Source organism: Narcine bancroftii, chromosome 2, assembly GCF_036971445.1.
Source record: "Narcine bancroftii isolate sNarBan1 chromosome 2, sNarBan1.hap1, whole genome shotgun sequence".
Taxonomy (NCBI): domain Eukaryota; kingdom Metazoa; phylum Chordata; class Chondrichthyes; order Torpediniformes; family Narcinidae; genus Narcine; species Narcine bancroftii.
This window is the reverse complement of record NC_091470.1, coordinates 113411258-113435603: the sequence shown is the minus strand read 5'-3', so window position 1 is coordinate 113435603 and position 24346 is coordinate 113411258. Positions and strand designations below refer to the sequence as shown.

The 24346-nt window shown below is 43.9% G+C and overlaps 1 protein-coding gene and 1 long non-coding RNA gene across 6 annotated transcripts in view; one reads left to right on the top strand and one right to left on the bottom strand.

Moving 5' to 3' along the window:
- Positions 1 to 17304, bottom strand: part of LOC138754159 (transcription factor COE2) — a 238201-nt gene extending 220897 nt beyond the window's left edge. For 3 of the 5 annotated variants that reach the window (XM_069918027.1, XM_069918029.1, XM_069918030.1), the window contains exons 1-4: positions 10122 to 10794; positions 7877 to 8033; positions 6250 to 6313; positions 4372 to 4427 (exon numbers count right to left, since the gene is read on the bottom strand). In XM_069918027.1, the coding sequence (XP_069774128.1) occupies positions 4372 to 4427; positions 6250 to 6313; positions 7877 to 8033; positions 10122 to 10252 (408 nt within the window). In that variant the 5' untranslated portion in view covers positions 10253 to 10794. Of the gene's footprint in view, positions 1 to 3159; positions 3251 to 4371; positions 4428 to 6249; positions 6314 to 7876; positions 8034 to 10121; positions 10795 to 15709; positions 15802 to 17201 lie in introns of those variants that run through there. The other 2 variants (XM_069918028.1, XM_069918031.1) reach the window with 2 other exon arrangements.
- Positions 5273 to 7327, top strand: LOC138754161 (uncharacterized). The gene is made up of 2 exons (XR_011351580.1): positions 5273 to 5563; positions 6677 to 7327. It is a non-coding gene; the product is annotated as an uncharacterized lncRNA (long non-coding RNA).
- Positions 17305 to 24346: the final 7042 nt, after the last annotated feature.

Sequence of the window (24346 nt, the reverse complement as noted above, 5' to 3'; positions counted from 1 at the left end):
GCTGCCCATGTACACCCAATTCACCTGGATCCCCCCCTCCCCAGTATGTTTCTGGAAGGTGGGAGGAACTGCAGCAGCCTGAAGGAAACCCACACAGACACAGGGAGTACATATAAACTCCCCACAGACAGTGCGAGATCTGAACCTGGGTCGCTGGCACTATAACAGCATTGCACTAACCATGCCAATCTAATATATGTCCCAATTTATCCATTCTATCAAGCCCTGTGTCCGCAGCAGTATCCTGGTGAATCTTTTTTGCACCTTTCCCAGCTCTATGATATCCTATTGATAGCTTGGTAACCAGAACTACACCCAACCTTCTTAATGCTGAAGAACACAATGCTGGAGAAACTCAGCAGGTGTACTTTACAGAACCAAAGTTTCGGGCTTGAGCAATGAGTCTGTCTGGATAATTGGGTTTGTATATCTTGTGTATCTTGGGAAACAATGAGGTTGGAGACCATGGGAGGGAGATAACCAGAGATGATGAGGTTGGAGATAATGCTGGAGATGGAGGCTTGATGTTTGGTGGGATCCTGTCGAAGACTTTTTTTTGGAAACAATGGATCTACCTGGTTGCGTTTGTGTATTTTCATGAAGATTTCAAGCCCAAAACATTAGTTATGTGTCTTTGCCTTTGCTCTATAAAGGACACTGTTTGACCTGCTGAGTTTCTCCAGCGTTGTGTTTTTACATCAGCTACAGTGTCTGCAGACTTTCATGTTTTACTTTTTTTCACAATCTTTTTAATTTTATTTCGAAGCTCTGATACCAGGAATTATTTTGCCGAACTCTAGAGCCTCCAATCTCAATGGTTGTAACCAAATGTGGTCCGATCAATGCAATGGAAAAATAATGCAGCAATTTTTTTTTAAATTGCACTCTATAAAATTGATATCCATATTGAGTTGATTTAAACCTTTGCTGTTGTTATTTAGCCCAACTCCGGGCTCTTCTATGCAGCAACCCATTAGAACATTTGCTTCAGGGTGCATTGTCATCAGGGGGTCACATACGCAGCTGCTAAATATACTGAGCACTTTGGGGACAAGATGGAGTTTGCATGAGACCTCTGGGTTCCAATTCACCCCAGAGTGACTGGATGAGAATTTCCTTTTGACAACAGCTGTGACCATCCTCAAGTGAAATGAGATCAGTTTGTCTGTTGGTGTTCCATGTGAGACAGGTCTGGGGGTGTCACAACCAATTCCTGCTGAAACCCACATTGCAAAAGTGTGAGCAGTTCCTTCCATGTAGCGTCAGCCTCGCTCACAGAGCTTCTTGCCATGGTTGGGATAGAAAGTGGGAAGAAGTTCATTTATTACCATCCTACCAAGGGATGTGCCCTTGAGAAGATAGTTCCTTTTGGGTGGAGAACAGGTTGCCTTCCTCTGACCAGCAAATGACTGATGTTGACACCATATCCCCAACACAAAACAAAATGGATGTAGAGTAAAATCATTTCAAGTCAATCACAAATTAACCACTTGGTCACTGTGAAAAAAATCATCAGTTGGAAAATGTGAGAATCATCTGATATATCTTCCAATCCATATTTATGAGCAATGAGATGAGAGTTTATTGTCATACACATAAGTTCAAAGAACAGAGGCACCAATCATCTTATTTGCTGAAGCCAAAGAGGTGGTCAATAGGATACATGAAACCAACACAATATGCCAAGACAGAAAAAGAATATAAGAGGATGGATAGATAAATAGTCACAGTTGCAATTGGTGCAAAAAAGTGTGATAACACAATGCTTTAAAAACTCACCAGGTCAAATGGAGGACGTTATATAGCAAAGATAAAAATTCATAACCAATGTTTCAGGCTTGAGCCCTTCATCAAGATATGAGCAAAATGTAGGCAGGCATCTGAATAAGGATGCCCAAACAGTAAGAAGAGGTTGTGATCAGGGCCATGGGATCCTTTATCAAGTCAAGTCATCTTTTAATCACCAAATAAAGGATCCCATGGCCCTGGTCACAACCTCTTCTTATTACTTGGGAACTTTTATACAGATGACTTGATAAAGGATAACTACTAATGCAATGCACAGTAAAGAAGAGATAGCATTTCTCCAGGACCATGATGCAAAGATCAAGATACATCACTAACGTTTTGGGCTTGAGCCCTTCATCAAGGTGTGAGCAAAATGTAGGCAGGAGCCCGAACAAAATACCATTTTATTCAGGCACCCTCCAACATTTTTTCATACCTTGATGAAGGTCTCAATCCTGAAACATAGGTTATGTATCTTTAACGTTGCTCTATAAAGGACACTGTTCGAGCTGCTGAATTTCTCCAGCTTTGTGTTCTTACTTCAATCACGGTGTCTGCAGAATTTCATGTTTTACTCCTTCAAAAAAACCATGATATTCAACTCAGCAAACTGATCTTTTGGTGGTCCCAAAGTAGTTTATGGTTTGGGTAGTTTGGAGAGGACCAGGAGCTTGATAGCTGTTGAATAGAAATTGTTCTTGAACCTAAAGGGGCTGGATTTCAGGCTTTTGCACCTTCTGTCTGTTTATCATCCATGAGCCATCAGGCCTGAATGTTCTTTGCCTCAGCAAACAATATCTCTTCCTGAAATTTCATCCTTTATTCTTCTGGAAGAGTTTAAGTCCAGTTGGCTGAGAGTTCTGTGGATGGTCACCCCTCTGGACCCTTACTTGGAGCTGAGTCTGGACAATGACTGTCTCTTGCCACAAGGGAATTATATCGCCAGAAAATAAACAAAGTGCTGGAGAAAGTCAGCAGGTCGAGCTGCATCAGTGGGAGAAAAAAGGGGCCTTGATGAAGGGTCTCGACCCAAACTTTCACTATTTCTTTTTCCTACTGATGCAGTTCCTCCAGTAGATTAGAGCACAGAAGTTAGATCACTACAGCATAATGCAGGCTCTTCGGCCCTAGATGTTATGCTGCCATATATAGAGATTGTGCTCTTGTTCCAGATTTCAGCATCTGCAGTCTCTCCTATATTTCCAAGCTGATTTGAGGGTTGGGGAGGAGGGGGGTAGCCTTCCTGTCCAATGTAATAAGATGTGTATGTGTGTGTATTGTGATGCCAGTAAGACCTCCCACAGATCAACCAACTGAACTACTGATAGGGCACTTCCACTGCAAAACCTAATCAGCCAAAGGAACACTGACCATTGATCAATAATTGGGAGTGGTTGGAACTTCAGAAGATTAAACTACAAATTAGTCCTTTTCTTGACCCTCTTTTCCAACTGTGTGGATCTGGAGCTCTGGAGACAAAGGAAATGTTATGTAATATTACACTTTCTTTTTATTATATAACAATAAAAGAATCTTAAATCTTACAGCTCCTGTATCTCTCAGAGGGGAGGTTTTAACGTTGGTACCATGGTTTTTCAGATGATGCTGCCGGGAAATGCTGCAAAACAAACCACAGGTTGTTTTGCATAAAACAGAAAGTTCTTATTTAAGTTTTTTTTTAATGTGTTTTAATTTAAATGGAACTGAGATTCAGCAAAGAAACCAAAAATCTGCAAGCACACGAGAGATGGCAGATGCTGGAACCTGGAGGGAAACACAATCTGCTGGAGGAACTTAGCAGTCGAGCAGCGTTGGTGGAGATCAATTGCAGATATTGGCATGTAGAGTGAACAAAGAGAAACTGGAGGGACTCGGCGGGTCAAACAGAGTCCATGGAGAGAAATGGTCAGTCGACATTTCGGGCAGGGGCCCTTGGTCGAGATTGAACTGAAATTTGCAGAATAGTGATTCCTTCTTAACAACAACTTCTGGCTTTCCATCCCAGTAGGATAATGATGGTTCCTTTTAGTCACTTTCTTGGGTTTATTCTCCACTCCTCAGAAAGGAGCAACATGGACATGAATGGATTTAGGTGAGTAGGGGGTTGCACAAGTCCAGATCCACCCCCTCAACATCCCCTCCAGGATCCAGGTGAAGTCCAAAAAGGCTGCGGGAAGTTCCGTTGCAGTGAATGACCAGCCCAAGCTTCAATGCAATGGATCCCCTTTCCGTGCTTCAAGGCAATTGTTTGCCTGATGGCCGTTCACCCCACTTTAACAGATTTTATTTTTATCTTGCAGGGTGACTAGCCAGCACCAGGTGGGTGGGTGAGCCGGTTTAGTGGAGGACTACCGGTCCTTGCCACAGATAGTACTGGGTTACATGATACCAGTAGCACTCAGACTAGTGACCTGACACCTAACAACAACTAGGTACAAACTAACTCTCCTCCGTCATGGCCAGTATCGGCCGCCTACACGATGTCATGTTTAACAATCGCTCTCGATTGACAGAGATATTAAAAACGTTTTGCAGAATGGGTGCAATATTTGGGTAGTACTGGGGAGACAAACATTTCGGTACCTGTTTGGTCACGGAATCGATGAGTCGCACATAGAGATCCTGCTCCGTTCGCACACCTGTACAAAAGTACACATTAGCAATAGAACCGCTGTGTGTTGTTACATCGCTTGAGCAGAAAAAGAAAAAGCCATGAAGTACTGGCCTGGATTCGGGTGCAATGTTTAACATTTACAGCTATTGATACGTGACGGGTCCGGGTTCGTTCTGTTGTGTACGCAAGTTTACTGATTCGGGGTCAGTGATTTCACGGACTCACAGAAAACGCGCGAAGTACAAGGAAGCCAATCGGCCCGCTGTGTCGGTGGAGGGGGAATAAAATTTCGGAACTTGAACAACCTCCCCGCGGGGTACTCCAGGTACTGTGTCAACAGAGGGGCCATCGCCATCTGCACCGTCCTTCGGGGAGCGAGTTCCATCCGTTTCCCCATCTCCCTCGGAACCTGCCATCCGTTTCTTAAAATGTACGGTGAGTGAGTGTGCGTGTTTTGTCCTGGAGATGACGGACTCGGATGCTACTTATTCCACCTCTGCCCCTCCTAACACCTCAGTTTGCGCCCAGAATGTTCCCTCTATTCTGACACACTTCATAAACTCCCCCATTCTATTCCAGAAAAAAATTGGTGGACTGGTTTAAAGTTATGGTATTGGACGAAAAACCTAGAAATTCCCCCCCAAAAAAATGTTTACTCTGATCTTAACTCGGGTCTGCCTGCCCACTGGAAGCGGACTGGTCAGGCCCGGCGTAATTCCAGCCTGGATATTTGGGGGCTGGTTGTTCGAGTTCTTCGGCCCGATATTTTCCATCTCTCCTTGCGACACAGGGGAGACCATTGGACCTATCAAACGCATCAGATCATTCTATTCCCTCTGTGACGTATTCGCCACAAAGTTCCGTCCAACTTCCCCCCCGAGATTCTACCGCTCAACCACACCGAGGGGACAATTTACTGTGTTCAATTATAATCTTCTTCGGGGTGTTGGGGGAAACCGGAGCTCCTGCAAGGGAGATCGTGCAAACTCCACGCAGTCAGCGCCAGAAGTCAGGGTCGACCGGAAGTTAGGGTGCTGTTAAGGAACGGCGGGCACACAGTGACCCCTGGGCACGTCGGTGCGGTAGAGGCTCCTCTACTGAAGGAGCGAAACAAATCGATGTTATAGGAAGTTTGGGGGTGCTGCTGTCGATTGGAAGAAGGCAAAGAGATCTCCTCACACCCCAGCCCTACCCCTACCCCCTTCACCTCACACCCCAGCCCTACCCCTACTCCCTTCACCTCACACCCCAGCCCTACCTCTACCCCTTCTCCTCACACCCAGCCCTACCCCTGCCCCCTTCACTTCACACCCCAGCCCTACCCCTACCCCCTTCACCTCACACCCCAGCCCTACCCCTACCCCCTTCACCTCGCACCCCAGCCCTACCCCTACCCCCTTCACCTCACACCCCAGCCCTACCCCTACCCCTTCTCCTCACACCCCAGCCCTACCCCTACCCCCTTCACCTCACACCCCAGCCCTACCCCTACCCCTTCTCCTCACACCCCAGCCCTCCCCCTACCCCTTCACCTCACACCCCAACCCTACCCCTTCACCTCTCACCCCAGCCCTACCCCTACCCCCTTCACCTCACACCCCAGCCCTACCCCTACCCCTTCTCCTCACACCCCAGCCCTACCCCTACCCCCTTCACCTCACACCCCAGCCCTACCCCTACCCCTTCTCCTCACACCCCAGCCCTCCCCCTACCCCTTCACCTCACACCCCAACCCTACCCCTTCACCTCTCACCCCAGCCCTACCCCTACCCCCTTCACCTCACACCCCAGCCCTACCCCTACCCCTTTACCACCACCCACCGCTGCGGAATATCTCGGACACTCACCATTACTGTAAAGCAACTGGAGTTTGTAATGTGTCCCGTTATTCGTCTTGTCATTCCCCGGCTCCTGAAAGAGTGATGTTATAGATTTTATAGTGTAGCAGTTAATTTCACCCTGACCCGTTGTTGTGTTAGCGAAATACTACACTCAATCTTTCAGGAGTAAAATAGTCGAAAGCCGACCAAGTTTGACACAAATGTCGGAATTAAATCCCAATGTACCGCTGTACGGCGCCAAGGAAACTCCGAGAGGTATTCATGCAAACATCAAACATTTTGATGTCGGTGACATTTCCGCTTGTAGAACCTTAACTATGATTTAAAACATCACTCAAAGTACCCGGGTGGTTTCTGACATCTCAGTTAGTCGCTGGGGTACAATTATATGATCATTTTGGTTTGTAACAAAAATAGTATTTTCCTTTTCTAGAGTCAACATGAGCGCCGACGAGAGTCTCGGTAAAAGGTCCCGAGCCGACACGTTGACTGATCATTTCCCTCCACGGATACGGCCCGGTCCGCTGAGTCCTTCCAACTCCTCGTACTTGGCTGGAGAGTCAAGCATCTGTAGTTCTTGTGTTCCGCCAACGAGGTTATAGGGGAAAGGTGTGCAAAACTACACACACATTTCGCTCCTATCCCCGACTCCCATCTTCCCTCCCCCCACAAAAAAATGGGTTTGTTGAGTTGAATAAAAATGGACCACGAAACTACAAATGCAGAAAATCTAACATAAAACAAACTGCTGGAAATATTGAGCAGACCAGGCAGTATCTGTGTGAAGAGACACGGAGTTAACGTTTCAGGTCGAAGATCAGAACTCATTGAACTGGATTCTCTATTTTAAAAAATATTTTTGACTGTCTTTCACATTTCCCGGTCATTCCGGCTGCTTTGAGTGTTCGCGTGATTGGCGTCATCCCCAACGTTAGCTGTCACAGTTAAAACGACAGCGTCCGCGGGACTTTCCACCGAATAAGTAACAAACTTCAGTGATGCAACAAAAAAAAACCACAGGCCAAAATCTATTCCTCTCCTGGCACGGTTCAAACCCCAATGAATAAAAACGTCTGAGAACAAAGCATGAAAAAAGTGTCTCGGAATTAGGAACTGAGAGTTCTCAATTCTGACAGAAACGGCCAACGCAACATCAATGCCCTGTAGCGGGAAGGTGCAAAGTTTCTCCCCCCCCCCCCCCCCCCTCTCTTTCTCACACACACTCACGCCTTACACTCACACGCATACACATGGACAAACCAAGACTCTCACACATACTTAAGCGCCACACAAATCATTCTCTCATACATTTGCACTCTCATGCACATTCTCGACCCACGCATACACTTCATACGCACGTTAAACATGCATAAACTTTTTCACGCCTACACGCACACAAAATAAAACAGACATAACCACTCTTCCACAAATCACTCTCTCTTTATTTTTCCAACCTGCTTCCAAACCACTGTTACGTCTGATTTGATCACATTAGAGGGTCGCACAATTTTTTTTAAATGTGTTTGTGGATGGGCAGGTTCGGACTTGGTTAATATGGGGACTTTCTGGAGAGGTCCTTTATTCCGCCGCGGGAAAACTGACCAGCCAGCTATGTTCTTGCGACTGTACGTACCAAATCTTTCTCCACAAAGTCCGTGAAAGTTGTCCTCTCAATTTCCACCGGCTGCCCTTGTCGGTCGTAGAGCGCAAGGACGAAATGGAAGAAATTGGATTTTCTCAGGTTGGACGGAGGCTGTTTCTCGAAGTGCGCTCTGGCCAAAGCCACGCCGCTGGGGAGAAATAAACGAGCAAAAGGGATCAGTCTCCTGGACCCTCCGACCTCGCGGAATCGCCCGCGTTAGTGACTTATAAGACTCTCACTCATCCAAGTTCCATATAAACCTAAATTTCCAATGACCCCAGCATGTAAAATAAAAAGGTAATTTGTTCGGCTCCGTAACGGGAGCTCATTATGAGGGGCCGAACGGTATGGCTCCGTGGAAGACAGTCTGCTTTGAGATCTCTCGGTATTTTAAAAATGGACGATAAACAACGATGACCCGAAATGGAAATGTGATTTGTTCCATTCGATTTGTATTTCTCATTATGATCGTTTTATTTACACGCTTTTCTTTTTCTCCGTTTGTACTTATTTCGTAAAATATAGTCGCCACATAAGCGTTTCTTGAAAAATTATTAATCGTTCACAGAACCTTTGCACATACTAAAACTCCAACTCATACGCGGATCACATGTTATCTCTACGATATATTTATGTCCGCAACTACTACAATTCGGAGGGTCAGAGACATGATCGCCCACGCCGAACGGCAAGGCACCTGAACAAAAATATTTAATCGCAAAGTATTCTCTGAAAAGAGCGCCAATCTCAAAAAAAAAGTTGGTAAAGCTGTTAAATAAAAGAACATCTCCGTTCGAAGCTCACATTCAGAGATTGATCAGGGCAGGTCGAGGTTGTGGGGTGCGAGAAAGAACTGCTGCGGCAAACTTTGGAGATCACTCGAGAGAAAATTTAGTGGATCCGTCACGTTACAACTTGATTGTTCGCTTAATTTTGACGTGACTGTCATCAGTTAAGATGCTTCAGGAAATAATTGGATTTTGTAAGAAAAAAGATACGTTCAGGTTTTAAATCGAGCAGAGGACGGGGTATGGGGGAAAAGGTTGAGATTTCGAGTCTTGGTATCCAGAATGTATTTTATCACGCGGACATCAAATTGTTCATGATTCTGGCACATCCCTGAAGGCGAGTGTTGAGGTTTGGGTAAGTTTTGTCGTTACAACTACGCTCACGGGCCAGGTTAGAATGGAGCCGAACATTGCGGTGTGGTGTGTTTAACGCGATCATCGCTTCCCCCCGTCAATCCATCCGCATCAAGCGGTGGATTGCATTAGCCACGCGACCGTCTCCAGTCCGTGTGGGCCCACAGAAGGCAGTCTTCACACCCTGCTGCACTTGGGAGAAATATTCACGAAACGGATCCTTCCTCAAAAACTCTAACCCAGTTGTTTTGGGAGTTGAAGTTGTCGGTGAACATTCAAAACACTCCTTTGGATCACGTTGTTTCTGAATAAAACACTTAAACGTTGGAGTGGTTTTTTTACTCAATATGAAAACGCACATACACACAGATAGACCTTGCTCATTATCAATGGGGAAGTCAGTGAATGTCACCGGCCAATGTGAGCCGACGAATGGAACTTCTGATTCGCAGTTTCTTGAAATTAGTTTTCCCTCCCCCATACATCTTACACTAGCTGATTGCTCACTAAGAATTTAAGGTTTCTAAAATGCCAGAAAAAAAATGAAGAGCTGTTATCATCTTCGCCCAAGTGATGGTTAGAGAATGGGGCGGGTGGGTGACTCTCAGTCCTGGCAGGGATCGTTGTCTGGCTGACACCGGCAGACTTCGGGTTGGAGGGAGTTGAAAACGAGAGGGCATTCACTTGAGGTGTGAGGAAAAGGGATTGATTGGGACCCGAGGGACAACTTTTGCACACAGAGGATGGTAGATAGCTGGGGCGACCTCGGAGATGTGGGTGCAATTTAATCGTCTAAGAGACATTGGACACTGTAAGTAGATTGGAAAGGTTTAGATTCAGTTACCCTTTTTTTCGACTCACCGAAAGTAATCCCTTACGATAACCATAGAGAACCTTTGGCGTCCGATACCATAGGTGCTCTGTGGTTAGTAAGGGATTACTTCAAGTTGAATGTGAGTGGGTAGAAAGGGGTTGAAAAGGATATGAGCCAAACCCAAGCAAACGTGACTAGCTCAGGTGGGCAACTTGGTCGCCATGGACGAGTTGGGCCGAAGGGCCGGTTTCCGCGCAATGCAACAGTCTCGGGACCTTACCTCTGAGCCGCGACATTGGCCGCTACCACGCCCACAGTCCGGACCCAAGATCTCACCGCCTCCATTCCGCTGCCAGTCGACTTGTCTTTGATATCAGGCCCTCTGGGTAAATGTTCCTGGATCCCAAACATTTAAAATAACAAAAGTAAAGAACTATCACTTCTGTCTGACTGTCTCTCTGTGCGGGGGAATTAACCAGCACGTTGGCCACTGGAAATCCGTGAGCACCGATGATTTTCTCGCAGCGTCCAAAACAAAAGTTGTTCTCAAGATCTCCAGTGCCAGAGAGTTGGCCGAGGCGGTAAGCAGTAATGTTTTGTTTTTGGAGGGGGGGTGGCCGATTTATTTTCCTCTGGGGGTTGTCATCCTTCACAAGCGAAAATAAAAACCAGCGAGGAATCGATCACCGGCTAACAAGCTTCATCTGTTTGGGAAGAAATTGATCGGCGTGCACACGCACGGACTCCCACGCACACTGACACACAAACACACATATGCACACGCACACACACACACACACATATACCCACACACACCCACACAGGCGCGCACGCAGATTGCCTTTAATCCAGGATGCAGAGTTGAGGCCTTCGGCTCACCACCGGCTCGGTTGCTACAGCTGAACTCTGCAGAGCTTTCACCGTAATGAGTGATTCCCTCTGTGGGAGGGCCGCAGATGAAACTGACAAGTTCAGGAGCGTGGAGGAGGTCCCTTGTACATATACGCTTTTTTGGACGGTGTCGGCTATTTTCAGATTGGATAAAGGATGTGATTTATGCACGCCTTTCTCCCAGCTGGCTCCAATGGATGAACATTATTACCATGATGTCGGAATAAGATGCGGAAAGTCAGTTAAAATAATCTTAATCCAAAGATTCACACAGATTTATCTAGTTTTGGGGGTGTTGAATCCATTGTGCTCACGTGTGCCATGGGGAGGTCATGATCTCTCAAGCTATCAATTCTTTTCTCGTTCATTTGTTGTCTTTTTTTCAACGCCTGTCTCTTCTCCCCTCTTCCTCTCTCTCTTTCCCCTCTCCTTTATTTCTCTTTCTCTCCCCCTCTTTATTTATCTTACATTGTGCTCTCTTTTCCCTCTCTTTCTCACCCTCTCTCTATTTCTCTTTCACTGCGCTCTTTATCTCTCTGATATTTCCCCCCCCCCTCTCTCTTCCCCCTCTCTCCCCGTCTCTATTGATACTTCATTCTTTTGTATTTCCGACATGTATTCGCATGTTTCTGATTCCCTCCGTGTTCCCGAAACTGTGTTGCGGGCTCCAGCCCTGTTACTTTCCGTGGTCCTTTCTTCGTTACTCTTTCTGCCACATGTCACTTTTGAAGGACGAGTATCTCTCTTTCTCCCTCCACCTTTATCCCTGTCACCCTCTCCGTTCTCTCTCTCGCTCCCCTCCCTCTCTTTGCCTTTCGCCATTTCCTGTTGAGTTCACATCTGCACCTTCTCCATTTATCCCACCCTCGCTCCTGACAGTCTTCTTCCATCGTCCCCGTCTGTATTTTACCCCCGACACTCCATCTCTCCCTCTCTCTGTGCCTCCTTTTCTTTATCCCTCTCCACGTCCCCCTCTGTCTCATCTACGGATCCTTTCTCGAGTTGGTTAAAACTGCGTCCCCTTTTCACCTGTATTCTACTTTCCGTTTCGCCGGGACTCTCTGTTCCACTGAATTCATTCCAGTTCGGTCTTGTAATTCAGCTTCCGTTCATCGCCACGACTTTTTGGCTGATTCTACGTCCATTAAATTGAGGTTTACTACCCCCCAAAAAACTTTGGTGTGAAAACTGATGTCGATTTCAGCTTCTCGGAAGCTTTACCCCAGCGCATCTGACGCTGTGATGGTTTCTTCATTACGAAATCAAATACGGAAATTAAAGATTGCAATTGATGTGGTTTATTCTGCAGGTTTGGCTGAAATATTTCCAACCCAATCAATCGTGAAGCTTCTGAGAATCGAGGGTTGTTCTAAATTCCTTCCTCAAATGCTCATTTCACATTTATATTTGTTAAATATAAAATATTAAACACATTCACTATATAAACCAATTACAGGAAACATATAATTTAGTTATTGTGGATTAACATCCAACAATGTATAAGGGGTTATGATCATTAGTCACGTATGATATAGCAATTCGATTTGGTGCAGGTTAGTATCAAGCAATATAATATTGGTTGAGATGATTTGAAGTAATATACCATATAAACTATTCTAGTTATTGCAGATTAATGTGTAATATCATAGATTGGACATGGCGATTAGTAGTAATATATCATATAAAAGTTCCTGTTGGGATTGCTAACATCAAAGGAGGGTTTATGTAGCATGTAATAATAATAAAAGTTACTCGGCATTATTTATGTTTTAAAAAATTCGCCGGCACGTTTTGGTTGGATATTTGGAGTCGCGTTAGTTCGGAAATAAAATATAATCAAAGCAAATTGTTATTAGATACGTATTTATGGTATCATCCGCTGCCTATTTTTTTTTCGCGAGGAACAATTTAATTGTGAAACGTACTGGGAGGAAATTCTTTCCTAACAAATCCATATCGACGTTTCTCGGTTATCCGATGAACGATTCGGCGTCCGTGCTTGGAGATATTTTGGTTTGGTTTGTTACCGTGGGGTTGCGGGTTCCTGCGGTGGTCCCGGGGCCAGAAAGGAAAGTGTGGCGTGGGGGTGGGGAGTGGAATTGAGTGGAAGGGGGAGAGGAAACTCTCCGATCTGACTTCTCTGCCGTGGGGGATGAAGAATTGCGGATTTAGGGTCCAGCTGCCACCCGCTATTCTCATCAAAGCCAAAAACCGATCGTTCCAGACCGGATCCGGATAAAATAACGTTATTCGCGCTGCTTCCAAGAGCATGTCGGCCCAGTTTCTACCCCCTATCCCTTCCTTGTTACGACTTGAACGCCGAATGGGGGAACTCGGCAAAAAGCGGTCGCCTGATTTGAAAACAGATTTAGCCGGAGACAATAAAGACCCTACTCGTGGACCATCTGCCTGGCTGACCCTCAGCTGTCAGCCGGATCCCTTAAAGGGGCAAATCCAACTGACATTTTTTTTGACGGAAGTTAACAAATTGTCTGAAAGGTTCTGTGACCCGAGAACAGAGCGATTATATAGATCTGCCCTGATCTCCCCAGCCCAACCCTCGGTAAGAGCTAACATCTTACTAAAAGTTTGATTAAAGCAATTACTATGTTTGATGAAAAAATAATATTATAACCAAGTTAATAACTCAGACATAAATGATTCAACCCATCCCAATAACCAGTAAATCGTGCATTTATACCTTCCTTGCGTTTAGCCAGAATAAGACTTGTCTAAATGTCGAGCAATTATACCCCCTCCATAAATCTTCGTCCGCGAAGCCAAGCCAAAGAAGAATAAAATTAACCAAAATTAAGTGTGCTGGGGGAGGCGAAAAGAGATATTTGGATCCCAATATAAATGCAAGGTGCTGAACGCGAATGAACTATCTGATAGACTCAATTATTTGATGCCTTTCGGTACCTAAGTTTCTTCACTCTTGTCCGTCCCAGTGCTCTGCCGATTTAATGCAATTTATCTTCACAGCTTAAAAATGCTGATGAATTCAACGGTCGTTGTATAACGGGGGGGGGGGGGGGGGGGGGGGGACACTACATAGTTTCAATGTAAGAGAAAATATTCTTGATGATTTATACGAAGACTATTTAGTGAAGCTGTTGGGTTACTTTGCTCCGAACGCTATTGGTATATTTTCGAGGACTCGTTCTATTCATTGCAGGTCCCGATTAATATTTTAATAAATGATACTTGGCGAATTGGTTTTGTGGCCGCGGTGTAATATGCAGATATTATTTCTGCAAACGCGGCTGGTGGGGAACCAGTGATAGAACTGGCCGGTCGTGCGGCTCTGGGGCGGGTTGAGTCGAATGGACATCTGGCTGCAGCGAGACGATTCTACTTAAACTCAGCAGTGGAGTGTATTTCATTGTTTAAGTAACAGTTCCAACGTGGCGATTGGAAAGCAATTTTCAATGGGATTTGTCTGCCTCTGCCCCCCTGGGTGTGGAGAATGTTAATCGCTCTCCACCCCCTCAACACCCCCCCCCCCCCCCCGTCCTCTCTCCCCTCCACTCCATTCTCTCCCCAGCTGGTTTGACAATTCCAAGCTGGTATTGGCGAGGACAATGAGAAGGCGTGTGCCAGAGGGAGCGTGTCAGCCGGGCCATGAGGCAGAGGGGAAATTGACAGTCACCCGGGTTGCAGTTCTCTCATACAGAGCCAACTGTCACAGGAATAACCCGCGCAACAATGACCTGAGCCTGGTTTACCCGGCAGTGGCATATTTACACAAACACCATCCTTTGAACCTTGCATTCGCGACAACTTTTCCACGCTCTGGTTCAACGCGCACACACTCTTCGCGCGCGCGCACACGGTCAAGCGCCTCCACACACACAGCCACAGAGACACACACAAGTCGCATGCACATAAAAAAGCTCTACACACACTCATTGTTCAAACACACACACATTTTATATAATGTAAGTGTGCGTTAAATATTATTTACATCCCGAAATTATTTTCATAACTCCTCTCCTTCGTTTAGAGTTACAGGCTAACGGCTGCAGTGCCGAACAGTCACAAATGTGTTGTAGGACATGGGCAACAACCGAACACCCACGTACACTAAATTAAAAACACAAAGCTGAAGTAAGCCTGTGTACTTTATGTACCAAAGATAAAGAACCAACGTTTCGGGTTTGAGCCCTTCATCAAGGTCTGAGCAAAATGTGCCCGAACCTCGGGTGCCTGCCTACATTTTACTCACACCTTGATGCCCGAAACATTGGCTCCGTATCTTTATCTTTGCTACATAAAGAACACTGTTTAACCTGCTGAGTTGCTCCAGCTTTGTGTTTTATTTCAACCATCGGATGTGCAAACGTTCGTGTTTTACCCATATACACTAATGCCATTTTATTCTCCTCACATCCCCATCGATTTCCCCTAGAATGTACCAGTCATCCACAGACTAGGAACAATTTAGTGAACAGGTTTCGGGACAAAACCCGATACTTATTTTAACTTTGTGGCTGCCTGCTCGATTCGCTGTTTCACCTATCTGCGTATTTTAAAAAATAATAATTTACTTAATTATCTCATGAATGTCAATTGAAAGGTTGCTGTCGTATTGTTACCCCTAAATGGTGTAATATCGTTAATAGGACATTGTGAGCGAGTTTTAATTGTGGTCGCCATCAATTTCCAAAGCCGGACATGTATTAAATCTAACAAGGTCCATCACCATCACATAACACAAAGTGAACGGTCGGAGACACAGGTCATTAAAACAGATTGAAGAAACACAACTGCCCTTTTTGACACCGTGTTTTTTTTTTGTACGAGATTAATATTACACAAATAATTTCACCGCTTGAAAGAGGCCAGAGCTGTGAACCCATTGACTCTAATGCACCCATTCTCATATCATTTGCCTGTTTCCAACGAGTCAGTTTCGTAAACCTCCCAGTCCGCAACCTCCCCGCGAGGGCAAAATAAACGGATAATGAAACTGACCTGCGTTCCTCAATATGAACTTGCCCGTTCGCTCCCGCGTCAGCCCATATTAGATCTGCAGACACTTTGGGAAAACCCGCGCCGCCAGGTCACTTTGAAATAAACAGCATAAAGTCAGGAGTCGGTGTTTGTTGACAGCGTTCGCGACAGTGCCATCATGCGAATCATTAACAGTGCCCAACTCGGTGCCTTTACGCCTCACTTGTGGATGGTGTTCCTTCTTTCCAAAGTAAACATATTTGGGCTTTTGGCTGACAACTTTATTTTCTTTAGCCACAGTGGTGTGCAGGTAGAAGGGAGAGCACTTGCCAGTTTTGGGTCGGGGAAGTGAGATTTATTAAAGATACACACACACAAAATATTTCTCTCTCTCACACACACACACTCAAAATCACATATATTCACATGCATAACACACATAAACACAAATACATAGACAAACACACACACTTTCACGTATAGACTCAAACATACACATTCACATGTATAGACACATAAACACACACAGACACACACAGGCGGCGAGGAGATGATAGGGGAACGCAGATAAAATAGATTGATTCTTCAATAGTCGTTATTTCTTTATACTAACTCTTATATAATTAACAAAGAGCAGTTCATATCGCAGTAGAAATGCCGAATAGTAAAACTGCGAGGGATAATCGATCTCTAGTTGTCCTGATAGGATTATATCTCAGCCTAGGGCGAAGTTTCATTTCACACAGTTTTTTGAATTAGTTGCATCCACAGAGCTCATTGGGTATATATTTATGTGGCGCCTATAAATTATTCGTAAAAATACACGCAAATTTTGGCTGTTGGATTCAAACTTTGTAAACCGAGGACCCACCTCTCCCAGCTCGTCCTCCTCGAATAAGGCAAACCAAAACACACACACCACATAATCTCTCACACACGCACACCCACACACACATAATCTATCTCTCTCTCTCACACACACTCATAATCTCACACTCACACCACATAATCTCTCACACACAAACACACAATCTCACACTCACACCACATAATCTCTCTCACACACACACATAATCTCACACTCACACCACATAATCTCTCTCACACACACACACACACATAATCTCACACTCACACCACATAATCTCTCTCACACACACTCATAATCTCACACTCACACCACATAATCTCTCACACACACACACATAATCTCACACTCACACCACATAATCTCTCTCTCACACACACATAATCTCACACTCACACCACATAATCTCTCACACACACACACATAATCTCACACTCACACCACATAATCTCTCTCTCACACTCACTCATAATCTCTCTCTCACACACACATAATATCTCTCTCTCTCGCACACGCAGGAAATACTGAGCGAATAATTGAATTAGCTATGAAGAGCTTAACGAAACGCAGTGGGTCCTACATCAATGCAAATCGTTTATTTGCTCTCTTTCGCTTGCTTAGCGCCTGGGCTGTTCATAATTTTACCTTCTCCAAAGCTATCACGCTTAGAGTTGTTATCGCCGCGTCTCTTGACACACCTTCTCCACAAGCGTTCTCATATGAATATTACTTGTCAACTTGACTCCCTCCTCCCGCCACCTCTGAAAGGCACCCCCCCCCCCCACCCCCCACCACCCCAACGACTAACCCCGTCTTCTCCAAACTCGGGGTAATGTCAAATGTCACCGACCACGTAATAATAAATTCAAACTGAATAGATATAACGCAACGAAGGCAAGAGGAGTTCATGGAAAGGTTGCCATCTCCCTCACAGTCCAGGGATGAATTAATTGACAGGTAGCTGGAACACACTATTCGCTGCCCGATAGATTACTGTCTACAGATGCAAATACATCGAGAGATAGAAACATACCGGCGACAGTGCAATATGTTGAGTTTCCTGAACTCTCGATGCTCCAATTTGCAATGATTTAGCGTCGCTCTAATTAGTGCATTCACTTCTGTGACTTTCTCGGCGTGTTGAAAGCAACATTACACCATGGGTTAACAGTTCTGAATTCAAAGTCTCGGCTCCTTTGTTCGGGCAGATGTTCTCAGAACCCACAGGGGGCGTTTGCAAGCTCTTGACGCCGGGCGAGCAGCGCCGCGCCGCGGCCGCTTCCTTCAGCCTCTGTTCCTGGGACCACTCTTCCTCGCCGCTCGAAGCCAGCGATGATTCCCGGAGGCGACCACCCTCCGCCTGCCCAAACCGTCCGGCCGACATTCGGTCAAAGAACTTGGATTTGGAGGGCGAGAGACGAAGAGCGTTGAACAGCTTTGGAGTTGAGGACACCTCGACTATTCAAGTTTATTGTAAAACACGAAAGTCTGCAGACACCGTGACCGCAGTAAAAACACGGTGCTGGAGAAACTCAGCAGGTCAAATGGAGCCCTTTATATAGCAAAGATAAAGGTGCATAACCAATGTTTCAGGCTTGAGCCTTTCATCAATTTATTGTCATCTGCACAACCAGACATAACTCTCAGAAAGATAGACTAAGTATTCAAATAAATAAAGATTGTTTCACGAATATGATGGTTCGTGCGAGCAGTTCCTTTCAGCATTCTCGCTGCTTTAATTCAGGAATGTTTGAGAACCACATCTGGATGGTGGGTGGGGCACAGAGACAGGCGGCAAGGAGTGAGGAGAGAAGGGCGAGAATATTAAAATAAAGTGGTTCCCAGCTCCGCTTCATTTCCATCTCCTCGCTTCATCCTGTTGCAACCCTAGATGGGTCTCAAACGGTGCTGCAGGAGAGGAATATCTCCCAGAGCCCGGCTCGGGACCCGTGGAAAGATCTTCTAATTGGCGATTATCTTGGATCAATGCCTATCGTTGAGATCAGCGCGCAGAACGAGTTTGTCAAATAGAGCGGTGGGACCTTTCACAGTGGCCGCGATCTGAGGGAACCAAGTCTATAAAGGTGATCCGAACTGAGCCGTTCCCCCACTCCCCGCCAGGAATCACAAATAAAACTACAAATGCAGAGATCAGAGCAAGTCGAAAAAGGGTCTGAGGAGTGAAACACTGAAGTCTGCAGACGATGAGATTGTTGTAAAAATGTACAGAAATTTGGAGGACCTCAGCGTCCGCAGAAGGTAAAGATATATCATCGACTTTTCAGGCCTGAGCCCTTCTTCAGACCTTGGTTATATATCTTTACCTCCTATGGACGCTGCGTGACCGGCTGAGGTCCTCCAGCATCTTCGTACTTTTTAGAAGCCAGAGTCTGAGTTGCCGATAACGCTCCCTTATCCACCTCGGTTATGGAATTCATGCATTTGGGAGTAACGCAGTGCATTCTATATTCCGCTACAGTCATATTTATGAAACAATGTCTATATTTATTTGTACATATGAAGACATCCTGTTTGTGTATTGTTTGACTGAATGGGTGTTATGTCTGATTGTTTGTCTGTCTATTTTGCACGGAGGACCAGAGATCGCTGTGTTCTTGTGCAATCAGATGATAATAAACTTGGCTTGATTTGACACTACTGCCATCACCTGGACAATAAATGTTTTCAAAAAGTTTCCTTCCTGAAAAGAAACTGGAGATTATGATAGACAACTTCAAGCTGAACACAAAGATCATTTCAGCTTCTCTGGATCACTAGGAAGTTGAAGAAATATTAAATTAACTTTTATTAAAGTGAGCTTTTATTGAATTGAACTTTTTTTGAATGTTGCTGACACGTTGAATTCGTTCAACTGACCTAAAAATGTTTTGCTGCTGATTTTCATTTGTACTCAGCATCTGATGCCTCTCACGTCAGTGTCCAACAATAGTCGGCCGGCATTGATGATTCTAGTTGCCCTGATTCCGCTTTTCCATGGTCGCAATGTCCTGGTGAAACCTTTCGTCATTGACCAAGAAAAGCAGGAAAGACGTCCAAGAGTGAATGCAGAAAATGAATCTTCGACGACATGTTGCACTTCATCGTTTGGTATGGTTAAAGTAGAGTTAAAATATGACTGGCAATCAAAAAAATAGGTTTTATCTAAAAATGGTACATGATAGGAAAATGTTAAGTTGATTTTCGTGATCAGCAGCCCAAAATCCATAAAGTACGCCCAAAAGTGTTCAGGAAGCAAAGTTTTTGTTCTCCAATACAGGAAGGGGTATCGATCTAACAAGTTGCCTTGCCTTAGTATCCAACTGCTCAAGATTTGATGGTGCTGCCCTTGCCAAGGCAAGTGGAGGGTATCCCAACAGGCAGCTAAATTTTTGCCTTATCAATTGAACCTTCAGGATATCAAGAGGTGAGTCACTCACAGTAGAACACTCAAACTCTCTATTGAGTCACACTTGTTATTTGTTTGATCAGGGATTCCAGTAACAAAGGCTCAGCAATGTTTGTGACAATGAATACCAAGGACAGGGTGCTGAGAAGAAAAAATTCCAGGAAGCTTTGAGTTTTATAATAAGATGAAACCAGACAGGCTAATGCATCATTTCCTATCCCTCGAACACTGGCATGCTAGCCTTCCTTCATTGTTCCAACTACAGTTAGTGTCGTCTCATGGGGAAACCAGATACTTTGACCAGAGTGACCTACGTTTACAACCAAGCTCAGTGCAATATTGTTGTCAGGTTACTTCACTCGAACTGATTTGACAGCAAAACTGGCCCAGTGCAACACAAGAGCAGAAACCTGCCTCTTTAGTTGCTCCTCCTCAGATGTGTGACCCTTCTGCCTCTATGGTTGTCAACAGTCAATTCAACACAACCTATTTCTCATTCATTGCAGCATTCCTCTTTGCACATTGAACAAGAGGGGCATGGAAAATAAATCCATCTCAGATTTACCCTGACTGCTATGAGGCCAAGGAATTTCTAAAGAGTAAGACAACTTTATGATTCAATTGGATGAGATTCTCAGCCTTGGTGTTTAAGCTTGTCACTTTCATTACTTGAATGCTCAGGATGATAGAATCCAAAAGAATCAATCAGTACATATTTCAAGAAAGAATTCAATAAAATAATTAATGCATCTTAAACAAAACCAGGTAGTTCCTGAAAAATTTACAAATATGCAATGTCACGATGCTCTGTTCTAAGATAGGAAATGCAAAGGGTAAGTTATGTACAGCAAGTTTCCAAAGGGTAAACTACAATTTATAAATCAGTGGTTCTCAACTTTATTTTCCCCACTCACATACCACGTTAAGAAATATCTTACTAACTACAGAGCACCTATGACACCCTATGCATCACATACAAATCTTCATTCTGAGACTTGAGCACAGGTCTGTAGGCTGAAGTATCAGTGCACAACTGGGGGAGCATTTTACAATTTTAAATCAGCTGTTAAACCCTGTCTCCTCTTAAAATATGACACTCAAGATTCAATACGATTCCATAGGACCAGTGGTACTTAACTTTTTTTTCCACTCACGTACCACCTTAAGTAACTGACTACAGAGCTCTGTGGTTAGTAAGAGATTACTTAAGGTGGTATGTGAGTGGAAATAAAAGGTGGAGAACTACTGGTATAAATCAACAGATGCAGATGATTTGAGGGATATATGTTGGCCAGGATCTTTGGATATTTTGTCTGTTCTTATTGATAAGATCTTGATTAGCCAGGGCATCAAAGATTATGGGGAGAAGGCAGGGCAGTGGATCTGAGTGCAAAAATGGATCAGCTCATGATTAAACAATGGAGCAGACTTGATGCAGTGAATGGCTTATTTCTGCTCTGATGTCTTATCCAGGGATCCTTGGAACCTTAGCTGTGAGGATAAAAAATTGGCTTGCAGGTAGAAAGCAGAGAGCAGCAGTGGAAGGGATCTCCTTGGAGGTCAGTGACTAGTGGAGTACCGCAAGGATCTGTTCTGGGATCCCTGCTCTTTGTGATTTTTATAAATGACCTGGATGGTGGAAGGATGGGTCAGTAAGTTTGCAGATGATAAAAAGGTTGGAGGATTTGTGGATGGAGCTGAATGTTGTCGAAGGTTACATGGACAGGATGCAAAGTTGGGCAGAAAAGTGGCAGATGGAGTTCAATCTGGATAGGTGTGAGGTGATGCATTTTGGAAGGACAAACCAGAAGACTGAGTACAGGGTTAATGGTCAGTTACTTAAGAGCGTGGATGAACAGAGAAACCTTGTGGTGCAAATCCATACATCTCTCAAGGTCACTGCACAGGTTGATAGGATAGTTAAGAAGGCCTATGGTATGCTGGGTTTTATTAATAGTGGGATTGAGTTCAAGAGGTCATGTTGTAACTACAAATGTCTGGTGAGATCTCTGGCGTATTATATTCAGTTCTGGTCACCTCATTAAGGGAGGATGTGGAAGCCATGGAGAGGTTGCAGATGAGATTTACCAGGATGTTGCCTGGATTGTACAATAAGTCATATAAGCTGGGATTTTTCATTTTGGAGTGTAGAAGGATGAGAGGAGACAATAGAAGTCTACAAAATTATGAAAGGCATAGATAGGGTGGACAGCCAGCACCTGCTTCCCAGGGCAGAAAGAGTAAATGCCAGAGGACATCTGTACAAAGTGAAGGGAGGGAAATTTAGGGGAGACATCAGAGTAAGTTTTTTTATGCAGAGTTGTGGGTGCCTGGAATGATGGTGGAAGCTGAAACACTGATATTCTGACAGGTTCCAGACACTCACAACACCAGTGATCAAGAAGACCTGGAAAAGCAAAGGAAAGAACAAGAACAACCTACAACCAAGAAAAAAGTAGAAAAAGGTGCAGAAGCTTCTTCATCTTCTAGTGAATTAAAGCAAATGTTAGATTTTTTTCAACAATCCATGGAAGTGTTAACTGATGAAGTAAGGAAGAATGGAGATAAGATGGAAAGATTAATGCAACAAGTGGACATTAGATTTGAAATAGTGGATGGAAAAATTAAAGGGAATGATTTTGAGATTCAAAATATAAAATATCAAATGAAGAAATCAGCTGCTAAGCATGATCAGTTAATGCAAAAAATAAATATTTTGGAAAATTTCAGAAGATGGAATAATATCAAGATTGTGGGACTTAAAGAAGGGGACGAGGGACAAGACTTGAAGAAATTTCTGCAATGATAGATCTTTGGGTCAGGCTGCATTTCAAGGTGACTTGGAGATAGAACGAGCCCAAAGGGCACTAAGACCTAAAGTTCAGCCTGACCAAATATCCCGTCCAATACTTGTCAGATTCCTTCAATATGAAGTAGGAGAGAAGATATTGGAGCTGGCAGTGAGACAAGCTAAAGAAAGAGAACCACCTTTGATTTATAATGGTTTTCTTTTATCCAGATATAAGTTTTGATTTGCTGAAAAAGAGAAAGGAGTTTAATCCGGTTAAAGATGTATTGTGGAAAAAAGGCTATGCCTTTGTTTTGAGATATCCAGCTGCTTTGAAAGTATTCGTCCCATGAGGGAGGAATAGATTTTTTACTGAGCCTAATGAAGCAAAGGTATATGCTGATTCACTGCCTGTTAAAGATCAGCAGATGGCTGTGGATACTTGAATGCATTATAGAACAGAGACGTTTTGCTGTAACTGAAAATACATAGAGTTTTGAGAGAGTTTTAAAGGGGAGGAAGGTTTAACCTATCTGCGCGTGATCTAATATACTGGATTAAAAGGTCTATTGATAAGTTTATAGTAAGGGATGGTATGATGTTTTGAATGAGTTAGAGGGGAATGCGATGCTGACCACTGCACTATCATGGGCACTAACGCGACTAGTTTTGCATCCTGTACCGATCAGGGTAATAGAGACGCTTTAACATCACATGCCTCTGGAGTTTTTGCTTACCTTTTTCTTTTTTTTTCCTTTCTTATCTTCTCTTTTGGTTCTTAGCCTGGACTGTTTATAGATGTAAGATATTCTATAGGGAGGGTTGGGTTGGATGGGGAGATGGAGGGGGATGCTGGATAGATATAGGTTTTAATTTTGATGTCTAATGGCAGGGAGATTGTCATTTATTAGTATTAATATTAATGGAGTTCAGAATCTGATAAAGAGAAAATATGTAATTGAATTAAAAGAAAAAAATTAAAGTAGATGTGGCTTTTATACAAGAAACATTTAACGGAAATAGAACATATGAAATTAAAGAGAGATTGGGTAGTAGGTATTCTCTTCTTCATTTAATTCTAAGCGAGAGGAGGATTGATATTAATAAATAAAAGTTTACTAATTGAAATATTGGATGTAATAACTGATAAAATGGGGAGGTATGTTATGATAAATTGCAAAATATATTCTTAATATTAGACCTTGATGAACATATATGCACTGAGCTAGATGATGGAAAATTTACACAAGATGTATTTATGCAGTTAGCTAATGCAAAAGGGAAAAATAATTATGGGAGGAGACTTTATTTTTTACCTTTGATTCCAAGTTCGATAAGTCATGAGGAATTATGGTTAAAAATAAGGTAACAAAAGAGGTGAAAATTTTTATGAATGAAATGAACCTTCTTGATAGAGGAAGATACATCCTGATACTGGAGATTATTCATTTTATTCTTGTAGGCATAAGACAGCTTCCCATATAGATATGTTTTTAATTGCCTTGTTACGAGCCCAAAGGACCTAAAAACCCAGCAGCGATAGATATTCACCACGACAAATGGTTACATAAGCAAAAGTTGTTTTAAATTATATTT